This window comes from Syngnathus acus, chromosome 22, assembly GCF_901709675.1.
Source record: "Syngnathus acus chromosome 22, fSynAcu1.2, whole genome shotgun sequence".
In the NCBI taxonomy this organism is placed as follows: Eukaryota; Metazoa; Chordata; class Actinopteri; order Syngnathiformes; family Syngnathidae; genus Syngnathus; species Syngnathus acus.
In genome coordinates, this window is record NC_051106.1 from 1,242,894 (window position 1) to 1,263,030 (window position 20,137).

Sequence of the window (20,137 nt, forward strand, 5' to 3'; positions counted from 1 at the left end):
GGTCATATCTTACCGCATATTGATGATGGGAGGACAGAGCTCCAGGTGAGTTCTCCCACACAATCTCATCCATCCATCCATCCATCCATCTTCTGTACCGCTTAGTCCCCACGGGGGTCGCGGGCGTGCTGGAGCCTATCCCAGCCGTCATCGGGCAGCAGGCGGGGGACACCCTGAACCGGTTGCCAGCCAATCGCAGGGCACACAGAGACAAACAACCATTCGCACTCACACCTAGGGACAATCTGGAGTGCTCAATCGGCCTACCAAGCATGTTTTTGGGATGTGGGGGGAAACCGGAGCGCCCGGAGAAAACCCACGCGGGCCCGGGGAGAACATGCAAACTCCACACAGGGAGAGCCGGAGGTGGAATCGAACCCGCACCCTCCTAACTGTGAGGCGGACGTGCTACCCAGTGCGCCACCGAGCCGCCCCAATCTCATCCAAACATGCATTTATCAAACTTGCTTAATCAGAATCATCTTTTTATTGGCTAGATATGTAAAAAAAAAAAAAAAATCACAAGAAATTTGTCTCCAGTAGTCTGAGATAAATTAGGCTTCTGAAATGTGGCACTTACTTGATTTACTGGTTGTCAATATAACGAAAGCGGGCTCGCCATTGGTATGTGAAGCTGGATGAAGGCTGGCACCCCTGCACGAGACAGTTAAGTACTTGTTGACAACTCAATCAATCCAAATATCAACTGCGGGTGACTTACAAGCTCTCATGTTCTCATTCATGTAGGTTAAAAGAAAAAAAGAGGACGAAGCCCCATTTTGACCAAATAGAGAAGAAAGCACAGATATCCATTTCCAAATGAATGGAGTTAAATTAAAAATTCGTCAGAACATTAAATATTAAAATTATGTAAAAGTAAATTGGTTACTTCCAACCGCTATGCTTTTGTGCCTCGAGTCTCAAGTGGTCTGTCCCAATACCTTTAAACATGGCGGCTTTGCCGGTCGATATTGCATTTCCACCCTAGAGGGAGACACAGCTCACCGAAAGAAATGCACTTACACTTCCAGTGTTCCGAATGAATAACAGAATGACTAATGAGGAACCTTTTTTTTTTCTGTCTAATTAGTCGAGACATTAGCCAAACTAGCTACCGCCGAAGTAACGTTACGGTCGGACGATTTGAATGAGAACAACTTAAAGCACTCATGAAGTTTATTATAACAGGGCGGACTCCCTCTCCACCAGCCAGTTCGGGTTTTGGTGATATTTTCGGGGAAATTTAACTGAAAGACAACTCGTCGACCGGCTACTTTAAAGATGCCGAAAGCCTCGAGCCTCGCGCCTGAACGTGTGCTGCGTTCAGGTACACGTCGTAAAAGCAACCACTGTATTGCGCTCGTTGATTTAAGCATGTCAGACAATATGACTTTGTCCGCTATCCCACAATGGAAACGTAGCGGTTCAACGAGTAAAGGTTAGGGGTAAAGGTTAGGGGTAAAGGTTGAGTGACAGATAACCCATTGGATTCATGATGATTCAGTACCGCGTGGGATTGGATGTAGCCATATTTCCGACGGTACTTGGAGTTGTCGTGGCGCTCTCAACTACGCATGCGCCCAACACTTTGCTGGGCAACTTGACCGAGAGACTCTGCTGCCTGTCGCCCACAACACAACAGTCCGCATCTTCATCAGTATCTGCATCATCATCATCATCAGCAGCAGCAGCAGCAGCAACAGTGTGATGAGGAGCTAGAATCTAGACCAACACACAGGTATGAAGCTTTTATTCAGCAAACCAAACAAACATTTGTATATTTGATCCTGTAGTTTTATGAAGAAGGCAAGAGTAAACTGTCGAAACTTTCGCCTTGCAGCTGTTGGACATTTGACACATTTGGTGTTTTGTGTGGGTGTGCGTGCGTGTGTGCGTGCGCGCGTGTGCGCGCGCGCGCGTGCGTGTGCGTGTGCGTGTGTGTGTGTGTGTGTGTGTGTGTGTGTGTGTGTGTGTGTGTGTGTGTGTGTGTGTGTGTGGAAGTGTGGATGTTTCTTCATAAAGTGAACCACTTTTAATCTATTCATAGTGTCAGTAAGCAACTCGGCTACCTGTTGTGAAGAAGCTCAATTATTCATCATCCATCACGCACAGTAGGAACATTTTTGCGCTGCAGAAACAAAAAGGGAAGAGGAAATGACAACTAAATACCACAAAGCTGCACAGTGTGTGTGTAGAGGAAACATATTTGAACATCCTTTAACTCTTATGAAGAACTTGGCCACTGCTGAGGGATACGAGCTTCATTGTGCTGCGATGAGGAAAAAGAAGCAGAGAAGCAACGGCAGCTTTTGGCTCAACAAGGTGTCTTCGGGTGATTGACGCCATGCACGAGTGGCCCCCAAATCATCTGTGGGCCTTGCACGCTCAAGCAAAGTGCTTCGCTCACTCAACTCCTCACAGGAATCTCATTCCTCGGTATCCATGGCAACAGCAGCTGCCAGTCCGCTGCTGACCGATTTTATGAAAAGTGACACATAACTTGTTCAGACAGCCGAACGGGAGGCCGGACGGCACATTCGGGTGACTCGGGAGCAGGCAGCGGGCAGGTTTATAGGCCATACTCGTCCACCCTTCCCGTTGGAACGATGCGGTTGCTGACTGTCCCGACCGGCATCTCCATGGCGATGGAGTCCACAAAGCGAGCCGTTGATCGACACTCGGCTATCGCCGAGCTCGCCGGCTGCCGCCAAATGGCCAACAGCTGCCGACTACACTGGAAAGAAAAGACCCGTTTGTGGGGGAGCGTTGCAGAACATTGAGGAAAGCCCCCAGCAGCAGTTTAAGCACGTCAACAAGATACGAGCGGCTGTATTGAAAACCCACAGAAGGTCGTTTGGAGCCAGGCGCGTTGTGTAACTAGGAGATGGATAAAGGTTGCATTCAGGCTTTGGCATGTTGAGGAAGCCTTTGGCGTGTTGAGGAAGGCTGGACCTTCAAAAGCGCACCAATGGAAGATTCACAGTTGTGATCAAGTACTCTATATTGATTCTCCTGAGCCCACATCTCTGGCCACTTCCATACAATAATTGCAGCATCAGAGGTGTAACTGATTTTATTTAAGTTGTGGAGATCAAATCAGGACCAAGACTTGAAGGAGTTAGGACTAAGAAAAAGACTGTGAGAAGCGGGCAACAAATCAGGACATACACCATTCCAGTTGTTATATTTGAACAAACAAAGAAGAAAACAACTGAAAACTCTGTATCCTTCCAATATGCTTTGACACAGGACTAAGGATTAAGGACTAATGAGGTGTTTCCTCTGTGCAGGATGACCCAAGTAATGAACTCTCTGGAGACGGGTGCAGTGGGAGGCGACCAGGACGCAGTATCCTTCCAGAAGCGGGTGTGCACAGGGATGTTTGCATGGTTTTTGCGCCGGCTTTGTCTTCACTGCAGGTCCAGCAGCGCTCGTGATTGGTTTGGTGAGTGAATCACTGGAGCCAGTGAAAGAGGAGCCAATGTCGCCACACTCATTTTGAAGCCCCAGAAAACACCATGTCTGTCTTGCTTTGCTTACCCTAAAGCCGTGTCGATGTGGCTTTTACATAAAATCAGAACAATTCTTCTTTCTCTTTTGGAGATGTGCTGTCACATGTTCACTTACCACATCACCGCTGCAACACCCTGCAGTCAACCTTACATGAGCTTGCAGATATTCCCAGATTCCCATGAAAGGCATCCAAAATTGTCCAAGAGGCTTCCATCCATTGTGGTGGAGCCGACAGACGGGCCAGAAGTGGAGAGCGGCGAGCTCCGGTGGCCGCCGGAACCCAGCTCCCCAGACGCTCAGACCAAACCAGTTGGTGAGAACGCCTGATGATCAAAATACAGTTGAAAGTGTTCTAAGGATGCGTGACACTGAGTGAAGACAAATATTTAAGAGTCAGAGACAAAGTCGAGACCAAGACTGAGCGCTTGAGACTAAATCGAGAAATTTTAAGCATTTGAGACCAGCGGGGAGCTTTTGTAGAGTTGAGACCGAGTCAAAACCAAGAACCAAGCAGGTTGAAACCAAGTCCTAAACAAGATTTGGGGATCTAAGTCAATACCAGGACAAGGAAGGGTTGAGATCAATACAAGACCGAAACTTTCTCAGGACTAAGAATTTAAGGAGATGAGACCAAGTGCAGGCCAAGGCAGGGAGGGGTTGAGACCCAGTCAAGGCAATGACTTTGTTGCAAACTTAAAAAATCCCAAACTACCAGCCTTGGGGCACTGAACAAAACCAAATTCCTAAACTAGCTTTTTGTTCTTCCAGATGAGGTCCAAAGTGGATCCGGTGAAGAGGTGAAGGCGCACACCTCCAACTAAAACGAAACCTCCTTGGTAACGCTGACTCACTCGTCCATGTGTGGACGGACACATGAGACGTCCAATAGAAACGAACTTAGACACAGCACACGCACACAAAGACTAGAAGAGTGTCTTTATAGAGAGCTTAAGACTCCGAGACATGCAAAGGGGTCGAACATTTCCAGAATCTTTTCAACATTCCCCTGAACTAGTAACATTAGTTCCTTGAAATTTTCATGTTTGCGGGAATCTTTTTTGTCGTAATGCAAAATTAAAAAAAATCATAATTTACAGATTATTTTGAACGGTTCACCTGACACTCCAATCCTGCAGAGGGCAGCATATTGCCTTCAGAGGTGTTTTTACCAATGAGGAAGGAAATGCTAAACTACCTTCGCGCTGCTTGCGAGTCAGTCAGACCCTCAATGGACATTTGGACTGTGCTATGTTTGTGCTAATATTTCCAGTCATAGAGAGCTAAAATATTTGATTGAAACTTTATTGAAACTTTATTGATCCCGGGGGTGGGGAAATTCAGGCCCCAGCAGCATTCATACCCCAGAGCGGGTATATAAAAGACACACAACTCAATAGGCTCCTATAAGGCTGCCACACAACGGCACCACAAAGAAAGCCAATAAGTGCGAATGATAAAAGCCATCAAAGCAAAGCAACAAGACAAAGGAAAAAAGTAACAGCGGCCAACCAGCCCCCCTCAATACCCCTAACCCTAACCCAAAACACACAAAATAGCCTCCACGGGGTCCATAAACAGTTGTAAGTGTCACGGACTCGGTAAACTGACATAACTTACTAACAAAACCAACAACAGGACTGACCGACAAAGACGTGAAACAAAAAGACATGAAGACATTAACAATGATCCGACAGGGCGTGAGGGGCAGACAGGACTTAAAAACACGACAGGTAACAAGAGGCAGGTGAGAATAATCAAACTAATCGTGGGCACACAGGAGGGGAGGGGGAAGCACACAGACAGAAACCATGACAACAGACACATAGTGGAACGGCTGGGGACGAGACGTGAGAGTAAGGGCAGTCAAGTTCAACGGCGCCCAATGGACCGTGGTCGTGAATCGGTAAAACATCACAAAACAGGCAAACGTGTGAGCAGCATCCTGGGCACACAGTTGGGGCACGTGCAGATGGTCACCATGGGGCAGGCACGGCGAAGGTCCTTGGTTCCGACGCGCACGATGGAGCGGACTTCCCACAGGAGTCGCGGCTACGAGGCCAAGGCGAGGGACCCGGTCAGCACTGACCGCATGAGCAGGATGGCCGTCGTAGAGTCACGCTGGTCCTGACCGATGTGCGCAGGCATCCCGCCTCCCAGGCGAAAAAAAATATCCGATCCGAAGCGATCTGCACACGCCGAGGTGCGGTAGAAGGCACCGGCATCGCCGAATGGACAAATAGAAAGAAAGAAAAAGGAGAAAAGAAGGAAATAAAGTGGAAAAGAGAGAACACTGCTAGGAGGCTGCCACTCACAATGGCGCCATACCAAAAAAATTATTATCAATATTATTGTTATAATTATTGTCAAGTGAAAGGTCTTTCATGATACATAATAACATAATCAGTTTTGCCGTTCTATTCCCGTGAAAGGATGAGAACAATCACTTAGGATTTCTTTTAAGGTGAAAGCTCTTACATGATACATAATCATTATGTTGAAAACTGAAAGGTCTTTCTTGTTATGTGCGATTATAATCATTATAGGAGATCGATTGAAGTGATAATGTCTCATGTTCCATAATAGCTTCATTATTTTGTATTTTGGAGGAGAAAATTTGACTTAGAGAATGTTGTTTTGCTTTTTTGTCATGAAAAACAAGAATTAAATAAACTGTTGTGGAATTTGGCTTGTTTACATTTGATGGCTTGAAAGTGTCTGATCATGAACTCAAAAGCAGTGTTGAGGTCGCTCCTGAGAAGATGAGGGCATGCGACAACTGTCAATTACCTTGCAAATGTCACATGCTAACCGAGATGAGTGTGCCAAAAAGTAGGATGGAAATTTTGGTTGTCTCAAAATTCCACTTTCTGATTTACTTAGCGCCCATTTTTGTGGAAACCCTGCGTGAAAAGACCAAATGAGTTCACCATGGAGGTTTGATGAAGATGTCAAAGCAATGACGATGATGAGGACGTCAAAGTGCGCCGTGCCAGCCACTTTTATCTCCGCTTGCCGCTGCCGGTGGCTTAAAACGACTCTTTCAAGTCTTCTTGCGTTCCGCCCGCCTCTTCGACTGCCGACCCTCAACCTGCCTGGTCTGCTGATGTTTAACTTCCCCAAAGAAACAATGAAAATTCCAAGAATCATTTTTTGATACCTTGGCATAGCCCTTCATTCAGTTAGTTTCACTGGAACAGCAATAATATTTATGGGTCAAATTGACCCAGTACATTTTCCAGTTTCCCAATGTGTCAGAAAATGTCGGCAAATCTTGTTTAGGTCACATTCTTAACTGATTTGTTTCATTCATTTCTCAGGAAGAGCAACAATGATCCTGGGTCAATTCAACCCGAGTATTTTTTTCATTAGCAAAAAGTGACAGACACACATGTTACATGTGTTGCTTAAGGAGTTGTTTGTTGCTAAAACAAATCTCTTAGACAGGCCAATTTGACCTGCAATTAAGAGGAGTGAGCTAGAAAATCCCAATAAACGTTTACGTCTCATCTTACCTTTATATTCATTTTTCAGGAACGTTTCTGGGTCAGTTTGACCTATGGCATCTTAAACTACCCAACAGTGTCACAAACCGAGATTAAAAAAAAATGAGTAGACACTGTTTCTCGAAGAAGTTCACCATCACAAAAAAATGTCTTTCGCCTTTAAATATTTTTGTGGCACTTGATTTAGCGTGCAACCCAGTACGTGTTAGCACGCACGCAGCAAAATTAACTATAGTTGTGTCCCAGTTAGGAGGGGCCGCCAAAGCCTGTCCCCGTTTCAAGGCGCCTGCAAAAAAGACCGTCTTGTCTTGCAGCGCTTTCTCGAAGTATGCGCAAGAAATGAACGCGAGGAATCGTTGCTGTTAATCAGATGAGCGAGTTCTTGTTCGTGTTGCTGGCGAATATCGCTCCGGCCTGCAGTAACTTCGCCCAGGAATCATCGTAAATGTCACCGTGATCAATTTTGCATGGGCTGGCTCTGTAGGTGGGGACTGGAGGGTGGTGCGGGTGTGGCCTCTGTGGCATCTTGAACATTTGACTACGATGGGCGAGAGATGAGTGATGAAAGCAATATTTGATGGAGGAGGAGAGCGTAAATATGTTTTGACATTGCTTTGCTGAGGGGGAAGCCTGTTTGTGTGTGCGTGTGTGCATGTCGCTCTGACAGGCTGTCTCGCTCGCTGCTGGGATAGCCACTTTAACGTGAGAGGGGCAATTGAGGTGCGTGTGTGTGCGTGTTTATGAGGGTTATTTTAGGAAGCACAGAGGAAGAAGCACTTCCAATGGACCAATCACAGCCCCCACTGGCTTGCCCCCCCCCCCCCCCCACACACAAATCCTCAACCAGCCTTTTTCATTTGTACAAGCTCAATTAGCCTTCAGTAGGCAAAAGAAAGAGCAAATCCGTTGAAAGCACCTCTTCACCCTTTCATGAGGGTACGCACGTGTGTGTGTGTGTGTGTGTGTGTGTGTGTGTGTGTGTGTGTGTGTGTGTGTGTGTGTGTGTGTGTGTGTGTGTGTGTGTGTGTGTGCGTGTGTGTGTGTATGTGTGTCGTGTGATCGTCCCCATGTAAACGCATCCAAAGGTGTCTTTGATGTTTCTTCCACAGACAATTCCCAATGGCTGGTCACAATTGTTGCTAAGCAAAACAGCAGCACCAACCCAGTAGTACATGAATAATACCGGCGTGCGGCCAGACAAATAATCATCAAAGAAATGTGGAGTGACAGCTCACGTGTACCTTCGGCAAGATGAAGCGTGCAGTCAACCAACTCTGGAAGGGGCAAAACCATTTGGAAAAGCATACATGAAAATGCTGACGTAAGTCTGAGATCAGTTTCATTTGTTGCCTGTGAACACAATGTGGATGATTGGTATGGTGAGGAGGACAATGGATTGAAGGAGCCGGGGAGGTGGCAAGGCGACGCATCTTCTCTTCTTTTCTTTTCTTTCATTTCCTGTCTGCGGCGCCGTTGACGCTTGGCACGCCGAGGGTCACCCGAGTGAGACCTCCTCTTTGTCGCCTCCTCGGCTCATCTTCACACTTCATCATGGTGATGATGATGATGATGATGATGATGATGATGATGAAGATGATGCCTTCCCCGACAGTCAAACCTCTGAATACAAAATGTCCTCCATAGCAAATGGCGGAAATGGACAACATGTCTCTGTAAGATGAGCCTTAGCAATTGTGCATTCGATGCGCTTGCATACATACCGGTAATCAAAAGGGTTTTTAGCCCAGATCCCCGTCTCCCGTCAATGTCCTCAAAGGCCCAATTAAATAAAAGATGATCCGTGGCGATTGTCCTGTGGTGTGGGATGTGTGAAGTCACATTTTTCCTGCTGCTCAAAACAAGTGCAAAATGTTAGCGTGCTAGCATGATTGCCTAAATCATGTTTGCAAACAAAAACAAACAAAAGAGTTAAGTGCCTCGATTCAACCTTTGCTGGTTACCAGATTTATTTCAAAATTCTTAATATGAAGTTCAGTACAAATTAAGCACCAGGAGTTCACAGGCAACAACCCATTAACAAGCAGATTTTTATGATATTATAATTATTCTCATTGTTAATGATTCAACCTTCGACGGAGTCATTATAATAAATCAATATGTCAATATTAATATCATCATTTAACATGATTCTTGTAAATAATTGAGAAAGGTTTGGTTTATTTAACAGTATTTTTTTTGTCACACGCACGCACATTCACACGGTCAAATCGAACACGCGGGAATCGAACTCACGGTGTCGGCACTCAAGACAGGCAAATCGACATCAGCGACTCCCATTATAAATGGAATTAATGTCTCAAGGGATTATGTCCGTGACGTCATGACCGAGCTCGACAGTGTGCCTCCCCCCCTCTGGTGGACATCTCCGTCATGGCATCCCTTCACGACCCTTTTGCTTGGGCTGAAGTAACATTCAAGAGCAGAAGTTACGTGTGACTTCTGCTTAACCGGACTGGGGTCCGCTCTCAAAACGAAATCCCTATGCAACATTCAAGAACATACTAAATCATATGTGCCCCCGAACACAATAAGGGGTGCGATTTGACCTGGATTAAGAGTTTACTAGATTTGTGACAATGAGATTTCCGAGGGCACTTGAAGGCAAAACAGACCCTTGCTTCCATAGTATGGAAAGATGGAAAAAAGTGCCAAGTGAGAATTCTTTCAGATGAATTACAGCACACGAGAGTGACTTTAACGCGCTAAGTGCGTACGCGCGTGCGCACGCGCGATTGTAATAATTAACTGGAGGAACGAAGGTGATCTTTGGCACTACTTTGGCATGCTTCATTGTCATTCCTGTTCTTTCTTTCGTTTCCCCCGCAAACCTTATGCATGGATTGGGAAACAAGACGTCTTTCTCTCGCTGGCATGTCGACAAAATGAAAGTAGCAGGACAAAGTTGCCGTTCTTCTACCTGAGCCGAACAGGTAAGCGCGAAGGCCGTTTTGTTACACTTGTTTGTAGACGAGATACGACATTTGCTCCGTTTTCACTTGTTGATTTCACCCAACGACTGTAAAAGGCATTCAATTCTCATTTGATCACGGTTCATCGAGGCTGACTACCTTGTTAATTTTCGTGTTGTGGAGGAATTAAATAACATGCTGTACTAATTATAAATTTTAGCATACTAAAATTATGTTTTAAGTGTATTGAAAATACGCATTCCCCCCCCCCCCCCCCCCCAATATTATCATGACTGTTTGCACGCTTGTTGAAGTAAACAAAAAGGTTAAAAAAAATCTGTTTCCTTGTCCCCTAAAAATTAAGTTTGATTAAAAAAAAAAAAACGCAGAATTTGAAATACTGTATAAGGTGCCTAATTTGAACGAGATAAATCATTCTACAAACTCAATTTAATTTTAGTTGATTAATGAGCAGGGTGTAAAACGAGTTCTGCAAGTAAGACAATGCTGCGCCTTCCCACAGCCATGTTGACAGGACGGGTCGCCATGTTTTGTGTAAACAAAAAAAATTGAGTGTTGGGCAACTTTGCAAGTTGCAAGTTGTACGTTAAATTAACTTTGACTACACTGAAGCAAAAGTAGCTCAACTAACTTGCTCATTATCGCAGTGATTGGAGAGTGAATTACTTTGGGGGTGGAACTTGATGTCGAAAGTTCTGTACACCACCTTCCCTGCCGTATCCATTCGCGATGTCGATGATAGTGCCCGGCTCCCAAATCCATCACGCCGACGCCTCCAAAAAGACACCGGGGGTGCTGGAGACCTTCCGCAACAGCATCCGGCTGGCAGCCGAGAAAAGTCCTCTCACGCCAGGGCCCAGGGGGTCCAAGAACCAGTCGCCCCCCACGCCAGTCCGAGCGCCGCATTCTCCTGGTGAGTGGTGAGGTTGGCTGAGGTTTTTCACGGGCCCTCATGGGCGCATTCCTGAGCAGGTCACTCGAAGGACATGCGCTGACTGGTGGCTGGCTCTGTTACGGTTTTGTCAGGCGTCACGTCGCCGCTGAGGAGCGTGGCGGCGCTCTTCCAGACCAAAGAGGATGACTGTTAGGGTAGTGCTCACTCTAACTTATTTTGCAAGAACCACACTGGAGACAAGTTAGTCGTTTCAAACACCTGCAGGCGGAGAGTTCACTCGTCGCTGTGCTTACAGCGATGGTCGAATGAAGTCTGAAGTCAGGCCTCATCAGGTGCATATTTATTGAGAAGAAACACAGTGGGGTTGAAAGTGGGGGTGTGGGAACACAGGATGGGGTGAAGCCGCTCCCCTGCTGATCAAAGCATAGCAGGGGGCCTTTTACGACTTTGTGGAAACAAAGCAACTTTGATTGCTCCCTCTGCAGCTAGTCAATCAGGTGAAAAGATCTTAGCACTTTGGTCTACTACTTTTGGTAAGACAGGACAAGCTAGGTAAATTATTACAGGTTACATTCCAACATAATCATACGATGAAGATATTCTGCAAACCCTAACAATGACGACGACCAGCCGCAGAAAAGCAAAGCCGTGATGCGTTCAAGGACAGGTGAGCATCTCATGACAAAATGAGTCCTGTATGTGTCAGCGTGGTGCCTAGTGGCTCGCGTGTCTGCTTTGGACACCTGATCTTCTGGCCTTCTTGTGAAATGTTTAGGTTGCTTCCCTGAAAACTCCAGGTTGTCCAATCCTGTTTTGATGCCTCCTATCTTCAGAAGTTCCGAGCATGGCTCGACTGGATTCTCTCCTGAAGAAGGGCGCGTCCATCCGTCGCAGCCTGAGATTCAGCTCCAAGAAGGACAAGCGACAGGACGCCTTCCTCGCCGTCCAGGAGGAGGCCGTGGCCAAGGAAGAAAGTGAGGAAGAGGAGGAAGAGGAGGAGGAAGCATGCGAGGAGATGGAGGAGACATACACGCTGCCTGAACTGCCGCCCGTTCCTCTCTCGGGTGAGTTTGGAAAAGTGCTCGCGCACCGCGTTCAAGGACAGTGGGAAATATCCCCGTCACAACAATCACTCTTTGCCTGCAGTAATGCAGATCAGCAAGCTAATCGAAATGGAGGTCCTGGAGGAGGCGCACCTCCACCTGCTGGCTCTGCGGGCAGAGTTTCAGCAGGAGCGTCTTGGCCTGGAGGACTCTCCCATCGAGCTGGCCAAGAAGGAGAAGGACCTGAGCCTTCTGTACGCCGACCTCCGCCTGAAGCTGGCCTCCATTGTGCGCACCTCCGTCTCGCTCCCCGCCAGGAACAAGGGGCTCTTGGTCCACGTGGCCCGCATCATCCAGGAGGAGGACAAGCGGGCCCAGGAACCCGGCGGTCTGCAGGGGAGCTGGATGGACGCCTGGACGGAGGCGGTGGACCAGGGCGCCCGGGACAAGGTGGAGGGCGTCCACCTGGAACCGACCAACCACAGGTTTGTTGGCAATCAAATAAAACAACTAATTTTATTTGATTCTGCGTGTTTTATACTGTCCTCTGTTGGCCAAAAGGAGCAGCGCAAATCAAAATGCAGCAAAGACTCATTCACTCCTGCACTTTGGATTTAATTCCGTCGTTGCCGTTGTCTGTGCCTCCCTCCTCCGGGCAGCAACGCCTCGTGGCTGGCGGTCCACCTGGGCCTTCTGGGCAAGGCGCTGCTGGAGGATCTAGAGAAGGTCAAGTGCGAGCTGCGCTGGTCCTACCCGCCCAGCTTCCAGGTCTTCGCCACCTACGTGCGCGCCTACCACACCGCCGTCAAGCGGCACCTCGGCACGTTGGAGGGCCGCGCCGTGGAGCTCAAGGACCTCTACGCCCTGTTGGACTGGATTGTGCACCGCTACCGCAGGTCAGGAACATCGCCTGGTCTCTATTTGGCTGCATAGTAAAATGCCCTGCTAGCTAAAAAAATACGCAAGCAATGGCTCGTATCTTGAAAAGCTTTAAAGTCGAGGGACTCTTATCTCAAGGCGACACTGTACGAATTTGACATCTTGTTGCTGGGACTTTAACTTTAACAAAGAATTAATGTGGCGGGTTCAGACAAAAGTGCTTTGCCGCCATCTCGCGGTATCCTAGTGCCAAAGAATTATGTTGGAATTAGTTTTAGTTAGATTTACAAAACGTTTTTTAAAAGCATTTTCCGTTTTATTCAACAAAACAAATTTTCAATTTTTAGTTTTAGTGGTTTCATTAGTTGTCATCTGGTAGAATAACCTTGAATTATTCTCCACTGCGTTTAGTAACGTAAAAATATTTCCATGCTCATAAAATAAGTGGACAGACAAAATTATGGAAGAGAGTTGATGTCAGAGAGCAGTAATGTGGGCAACATTTTCAAACAAAGAAGAAGCAGCAGCTGGGCTGGCGGCATTCCCGCCAGTAGACCTCCAAGCGCGCTTGGACTGCACGTTAGGGGCAAAAGGCTCAAAACAATTGCAGGTGATGCAAGCCGCTGGACATTATGGCCGGCGTGTCTTCTCGCGTCCTCCTAACGTTGCTAACGCTGCGCTTGTCACCCCTCGACAGTCGGACAATGATGGCAAGTCCCGCCCTGGAGCCCGAGATGAGCCTCGCTGACGTCGACATGCGCCCAGATGGCGACTTGCTGCTGACGCTCAGAGACAAGTTCTGCCGCACTGTCCAGGTGCGTGATGTCATCGAGTGGCCTTTGACCTTTGTCACTTGCAAACTTACTTTACTGTTCCAGGAGGACCTGAGAGCAACTCTGGACCGCTTGGTGGAGCTGGAGAACGAGGAGATGTGGAGCACCGGAAAGCATCCCGACAAGGACGACGACGGCTTGCTCTCGTCCATCTTCCACATAGACATCTGCACGGTCGGACACCGACGCTCAGAACCTGACCTCGTTTGCTGTTTCTTAATCTTTTGGTTGTTTACGACATGCAAAGTCAGCAAATGTACACATGAATGTGATATTTTAACGTGAATGCGTTTCACGTTATAATGTGATGCGTGATAAATTGGCTAGACGGTTTAATTGACCGATATTAGCCAAATATTTTTATTTAGTTTTTTATATTTCGTGTTATCATAATTAATCGGTTTTAACATGATGTTACAATGTAAACCTCACGTTATTCCATGAAATTGGCCGTGGGTTTTTTTCCTATTCTGGCAAGGCAGCAGTGCGCTTCTATAGCCAGCAGAGAGCAGCAAACTCAGGCCGTCCTGTTCATGTGTGTGCAGAAAGTACGAGGAAACGTTGTGAATGCGGGACGCGTGGACGCCGAGCTGGAAGGAGACGTGATCGCTTCCTGTCTGGCAGAGCTGAAGGATTTCCCCAAGAGGTGTCGTATTTTGTTTACCCGAGCAAAGTGGAAGCGTGTATTGGCAAATTGTTGGGCAAATCTTTCAAAAGCAGAAGAAGAAATGATGAGTGGTGATGCAACTACGGAAAGCCTTGGTAGGTAGCAAAAAGACGTGACCTTCAGTTCAAGTCACTTTTGGAAAAACAACTTCAGCTGAAGCAAAATGTGCATAAATCGTAACACAATTGGACATGAAGTCAGTCAAAACCAATCATTTCAAAATAGAACAGACACTAAAATATGGCGGAGTCTCTTGCACTGCAGCTGCAAAGTCATCCATTTTCTTAGTCATCGCAATTATAGTTTGAGATTTCACTTTGGTTTTGCAATATGGTGTATTTTATAGGTATTCATTTGAAACTCGTGTGGTTTGTTTGTGTTTTTGTAAGCAACAAAACAATCTGATCATTTTCAAAAAGTCATAAATATAAGAATGCCTTTTGTTTAAAAAAAAAAAAGTCCTTACAAGGTAACTCCAATGTTGTGTGTTGCGTTCAATACCGTGGGAATTTTGCGCGTTCAAGCATGAAAGGCGTACCACCGCTCGCTCATGTACAGGTTCCACGGCGAGTTTTGGCGGCGCTGCTTGTCGCTGCCGCTGTGGAGCGAATACCAAGTTGTCTACATCAACGGCTTCCAGGCCTTACAGTAAGTCACATGACTGTTGCGGGTCTGCAATTTTTCAGAGCGCCTGCCTGCCACTTGTCGACATGTTTGGACGTGTTTGTCAGGTGCCACATGGAGGAATGCTACGCGGGCTCCAACCCGAATGGGGTGGCGGCCATGGGCGAGGAGGTCACGTGGCTCCTGCAAGCCCTCCAGGACGGCCTCCAGCAGCGTTTCAAGAAGGACGTCAAGGTGCAAAAGCAGTTTTAGTTCTTGATTTTTATTTCTTTTGACCACTCTTCAAAAAAAATGTTAATTCAAATGGAAGATGGCATTTCCAAGTCGCACCAACTATCGCGTAGTAGGTCGACGTGTTAAGACTCACGAAATAAAAGTACCTTTTATTTAATTTTAGTTCAAGTAGGACGTCATCATGAAAAGTCCTTTTCTTGTCTCAAAAGATGGATCGAGGAGGGGTCTGCTCAGAGTGGCCCGCATGTCCTCTTAAGTTCTGATTGTGGAAGTCGACGGCTGAGATGAGAGCGATCGCAGCCGCTTTGACTTTTCGCCGTTCATGTTTGAGATCCACCAAGAAGAAAGGAGTCAGGCGCTCGTTTAGAAAAAGCCCAGCGGTTAACAACCGTTAATAGTTGAAGGGGAAAGAAGTGGAAGTGTGCTGGAAAAAAAACAACAACTGGTAAATTCCCATGATGAGCATTTCTCAATTTATGACTTCTGCTTCCTCCTCCTTCGCACCTTGCGAGCATTTTGACCAACTCGCATAGTGACAATATTTACACAGACCACACTCATGATGACACTCAGGAAAGGAAAAAAGTAACACGCTCCTTGTGGTAGAGAACCCTTGCGTTATCATAAATGTCAGCGTTTGTTCTGATGTTGTTTGTGCCTGTTCTCGTCAATGGAACCTTGTCCTTGCATGAAATGAAGTGCCAGTAGTATCGGTACTTGGTATCTGCGTACCCAGAGATGCTCGTTTCCAAAGACATTTTGGCGTCCTAATTGAGCCAAGTTTTGTGTTGCAGCCGTACCTGCGCAGGATGATGACGAGGAAGTGGCTGACCAACGACGACGACTTTGACGCCCTGCACGACCGGGCTGAACTTCTGGCGCGCCACTGCGAGGCCCTGCGTCCGCCGCACCGCCAGGTAGCGCCGCCGTCCCAGAGCACCTGACGCCAACCCATGTCACCTTTGGGTCTTTGCGGCAGGAAGTGGCGAGCACGGTGCACTTACACATGCTGAAGGAGTATGTGGGCCAGCTGATGAAGAACAACTACTCGTGCAATAATCACAAGCACGGCAAGGCGGCTGGCAAGATGCGAGCGCAGTGCCGCCGGATCGCTGACGTCTTCCGCCGCATGGTAACGCGTCCTCCTACATCGTAGCAGAAACGTCAACCACGAGTTCCAAAAACTGAACGCACCTGTTTGTGTCTACATCGGTTTCCATGAACGGCAAAGTTTGTTTTCGTAAACAAATTTAATTCAAGGGAATTACACTCCTCAGCCTCCCTGGTAAGGTCTATTCAGGGGTGCTGGAGAGGAGGGTCCGTCGGGAGGTCGAACCTCGGATTCAGGAGGAACAGTGTGGCTTTCGTCCTGGCCGTGGAACAGTGGACCAGCTCTTCACCCTCAGCAGGATCCTCGAGGGTGCATGGGAGTTCGCCCAACCAGTCCACATGTGTTTTGTGGACTTGGAGAAGGCGTTCGACCGTGTCCCTCGGGAGGTTCTGTGGGGGGTGCTTCGAGAGTACGGGGTACCGAGCCAACTGATAAGGGCGGTTCGGTCCCTGTATCACCGATGCCAGAGTTTGGTCCGCATTTCCGGCAGTAAGTCGGATTCGTTCCCAGTGAGGGTTGGACTCCGCCAAGGCTCCGGTTTGGGGTCCTCAGCATCGCGTCTCTGCTTTTTGCAGACGACGTGGTGCTGTTGGCTTCTTCAGGCCGTGATCTCCAGCTCTCACTGGAGCGGTTCGTAGCCAAGTGTGAAGCGGTCGGGATGAGGGTCAGCACCTCCAAATCCGAGTCCATGGTCCTCGATCGGAAAAGGGTGGAATGCCCTCTCCGGATCGGGGATGAGATCCTGCCCCAAGTGGAGGACTTTAAGTATCTTGGGGTCTTGTTCACGAGTGAGGGGAGGATGGAGCGCGAGATCGACAGGCGGATCGGTGCAGCGTCGGCAGTAATGCGGACTCTGTACCGGTCCGTCGTGGTAAAGAGAGAGCTGAGCCAAAAGGCAAAGCTCTCAATTTACCGGTCGATTTACGCTCCTACCCTCACCTATGGTCACGAGCTATGGGTCGTGACCGAAAGAACGAGATCCCGGATACAAGCGGACGAAATGAGTTTTCTCCGCAGGATGTCCAGGCTCTCCCTTAGAGATGGGGTGAGAAGTTAGGTCATCCGGGAGAGACTCGGAGTAGAGTCGCTGCTCCTCCACGTTGAGAGGAGCCAGGTGAGGTGGCTCGGGCATCTCATCAGGATGCCTCCTGGACGCCTCCCTGGGGAGGTGTTCCGGGCATGTCCCACTGGTAGGCGACCCCGGGGACGACCCAGGACGCGCTGGAGAGACTATGTCTCTCAGCTGGCCTGGGAACGCCTTGGGATCCCCCGGGATGAGCTAGATGAAGTGGCTGGGGAGAGGGAAGTCTGGGAGTCCCTCCTGAAGCTGCTGCCCCCGCGACCCGACCCCGGATAAGCGGAAGAAGATGGATGGATGGATGGATGGATGGATGGATGGATTTAATTCAAGACTCAAGGCATTTTTCCAGGGCTCGCAGGACAACTGGCTGGACCCCGTCGGGGAGCACCTGAGTGACATCGTGGGCCTGAAGAACCAAGGCGACATCAAAGACCACTTGCAGCCTCTACTGAACCAGTACCCGGACTTCAGGTACGGCGTCATGTGTTGTCCATGCTGCCCAAACTCATCGCCGTTGTTTTTGTGGCACCCGTAGCTCGAGGCACCTGACGGCCGTGTTGGCGTTCCGCGGCGTGCTGCGTGGCCGCGAGCATCAGCGCATCATGTGCAGGTTCAACCAGCTGAGGAAGAACGCCATAGCCACGACAACAGGCGACCAGGCTCGCAACCCGAACGACGGGAGCCGCTCGCTCTTCGGCAACATGGAGGCGGCGGTTCGCGCCGACTGCCTGTCCGACGTCTCCGTCTTCTGCTTCACCTTCGTCTTCCCCGGCGAATAGCTTCCTTCTTCATCCGGCGCAGGAAGTACGTCCTGCATATCTGCTGCTTTTTAGAATTATTTGATACCGTCCAAAATTTTGTTTAAAAAAATTCAACTTCAATTCAACTGCCATGAAAATAGCGCAAGGTGCAATTTGGTGAATTAGATTTTTTTTTTTGGGTGGCAGGTTTAGAGGCAGTTCCATGCCAGAATTATTCACAATTTGAATTATTACCACTGATGTTGAAGTTCAAACACTAAATTTGTTTGTCATCCAAATAATGAATTTGAATGACACTTTTTACACATTTCCTGATAGTAAAAAATGTTGTGGTATTTTTGGTAAAGGATTAAACAATTTTTTGTCTTACAACTTATTCAAGCGTTGACACGCATCTCCAAAAATGGGTCAACATCTGCTCTCAATTTTGTAGTCTGGTTTTCTCATCACACATCTTTTTTTTTATGTGCTAAACCAGTTTCAGTGCTTGTATAAACAGTTGTCTATGTAAAACAATTATTCGTTCCACTTCATGGTTGTTGGTTTTTGTTTTGTGTACACTAAAAAGTGACTTTCACTTTCACACTCGTCTGTGGTCTCTCGTTGTTGTTTGATGTCACGAGAGCACAACTTCTCACGCAGATTGTTCCCCTTCAGACAATGAAGGCAAATGGAAATGTGTCCTAAATAATTTTTTAATGACACAAGCATCTTTTGATTTCAATTTCAAACATTTTAAAGATGAAAACGATTAATCAATTCACATTTTTAAAAATTTAAATTCTTCACTATGATTTCAATTTGAAGACAAGTTTTTATTATTTGTAAACATTTGAAAAAAAGAAAATAAAATATTTAGTAATCATTTTGAAAATATGAAATTTTAAATGAATTAAATTTTGCTCCTAACTTTTTATTAACTGCACATGCTATAGGTAAAAGAAACATTTTTACAGTAAAAATAATTGTAATTAAACATTGTAATTACATTTAACAAGCCTGAAACTTTGGCCACTATAAATCTTTATGAACCATGCAAATACTTTTAATATTAAGAAATTATAAATGTAACACTATAAAATGATAATATACTTTGGTTTGGCTGACCATTTCATGTAATTTTATGGATTTGGCGTTTGTGGAAATAAGTTTGAAACATTTCCTCAGAGTTTTGAGATTCTTTGCATCTGGATGCAACAGGAAGTGGCTTCTCGTGAAGAAATCTCGTGGTGGTGGGGGGATTTCTGAAAAGTGTTACATCACGTTGCTAACTTGCTTGCAGTGATTTGCTCTAGAAGCTTTTGCACGAATGGAAGAAGAATGAAGTTTAATGGGTTTTTGGGTGACATGCTCCGCCCACTTTTCTTCTCGGATGAACACGTTGCAAACTCGGTCAAAATATGAATACTGCATAATATTAATATAAGCCCCGATGGAGTCGTGCGGTTTCCTGCAAGCGTCTGCTTTCCATGATAAAGGTCTCATTTCCTGTAAAGCCCCGCCCCCCTCCAGGCTTGTGCTGTCATGCCTCAGGGTTGCAGCATTTGTAAGAATTACCGTTTTTTTCCGTGTATAATACGCAAAATTTAACTAATTTATTGTCCTAAAATCTGGGGTGCGCATTATACATGGGTACAATTTTTTTTAAATTTTTAAAAAAATTTTTTTTTTTTTTTTTTTTTTTTTTTAAGAAAATCATGGTACTGGTACGAGTATTGATTTATGTATTGTTCTCTTCTTGTCATGTTGTGAAAGAATGTGGGTTGAATAAATACCGAAAGAACAATAGTGTGTTTGTACTGTGCTCTGGTCATTTCGTCAAAGAAGGGATAATAGTCCTCTTCTCTTCTTGACTGACAATGAATGTGATAGCTTAATACAATCAGCAAATAACAAAATGCGTATTACAGGTAATATTTTATTTCACAACACTTTGCCTTGTTCCTTTCGTCTCTGCTGTTCACTTCAAACACGCTCCATACGAACGCAATGCTCTCGTATCAGACGCTTGCTCGATCACCTGCTCGTTTGCTGTCACAATG

At 46.8% G+C, this 20,137-nt stretch overlaps 1 protein-coding gene and 2 long non-coding RNA genes across 6 annotated transcripts; 2 read left to right on the top strand and 1 right to left on the bottom strand.

Moving 5' to 3' along the window:
- The first annotated feature begins 1,049 nt into the window (after nucleotides 1-1,049).
- LOC119116748 lies at nucleotides 1,050-3,816 on the top strand. The gene is made up of 3 exons (XR_005096333.1): nucleotides 1,050-1,738; nucleotides 3,291-3,348; nucleotides 3,676-3,816. It is a non-coding gene; the product is annotated as an uncharacterized LOC119116748 (long non-coding RNA).
- Nucleotides 3,817-8,342: 4,526 nt separating this feature from the next.
- On the bottom strand, nucleotides 8,343-8,884 carry LOC119116763. The gene is made up of 2 exons (XR_005096352.1): nucleotides 8,738-8,884; nucleotides 8,343-8,636 (listed from the first exon to the last, which is right to left on the bottom strand). It is a non-coding gene; the product is annotated as an uncharacterized LOC119116763 (long non-coding RNA).
- Nucleotides 8,885-9,665: 781 nt separating this feature from the next.
- On the top strand, nucleotides 9,666-18,678 carry exoc3l4 (exocyst complex component 3-like 4). 4 transcript variants are annotated; one of them, XM_037242326.1, is made up of 16 exons: nucleotides 9,670-9,967; nucleotides 10,615-10,880; nucleotides 10,985-11,044; nucleotides 11,479-11,529; nucleotides 11,696-11,926; nucleotides 12,009-12,390; nucleotides 12,565-12,801; nucleotides 13,482-13,599; nucleotides 13,663-13,791; nucleotides 14,163-14,263; nucleotides 14,843-14,932; nucleotides 15,016-15,142; nucleotides 15,937-16,059; nucleotides 16,122-16,274; nucleotides 17,684-17,805; nucleotides 17,870-18,678. In XM_037242326.1, exons 2-16 carry the CDS (start codon nucleotides 10,697-10,699, stop codon nucleotides 18,111-18,113), a joined length of 2,352 nt encoding a protein of 783 aa, XP_037098221.1. In that variant the 5' UTR covers nucleotides 9,670-9,967; nucleotides 10,615-10,696; the 3' UTR covers nucleotides 18,114-18,678. The 4 variants fall into 4 exon arrangements, 3 of the variants coding, with proteins under 3 accessions (XP_037098221.1, XP_037098220.1, XP_037098222.1); XM_037242325.1 differs by having other exon boundaries at nucleotides 10,692-10,880; XR_005096315.1 differs by lacking the exon at nucleotides 17,870-18,678 and having other exon boundaries at nucleotides 9,666-9,967; nucleotides 10,692-10,880; nucleotides 16,109-16,274.
- Nucleotides 18,679-20,137: the final 1,459 nt, after the last annotated feature.

Excerpts from the sequence above, each read along its gene's own strand:
- exoc3l4 (XM_037242325.1), top strand. The coding sequence starts at position 9,820 with ATGCTTCATTGTCATTCCTGTTCTTTCTTTCGTTTCCCCCGCAAACCT. Across the intron at positions 11,927-12,008 it reads GCCGCCCGTTCCTCTCTCGG|TAATGCAGATCAGCAAGCTA; the intron begins GTGAGTTTGGAA and ends CTTTGCCTGCAG. Across the intron at positions 16,060-16,121 it reads TGCGTCCGCCGCACCGCCAG|GAAGTGGCGAGCACGGTGCA; the intron begins GTAGCGCCGCCG and ends TCTTTGCGGCAG.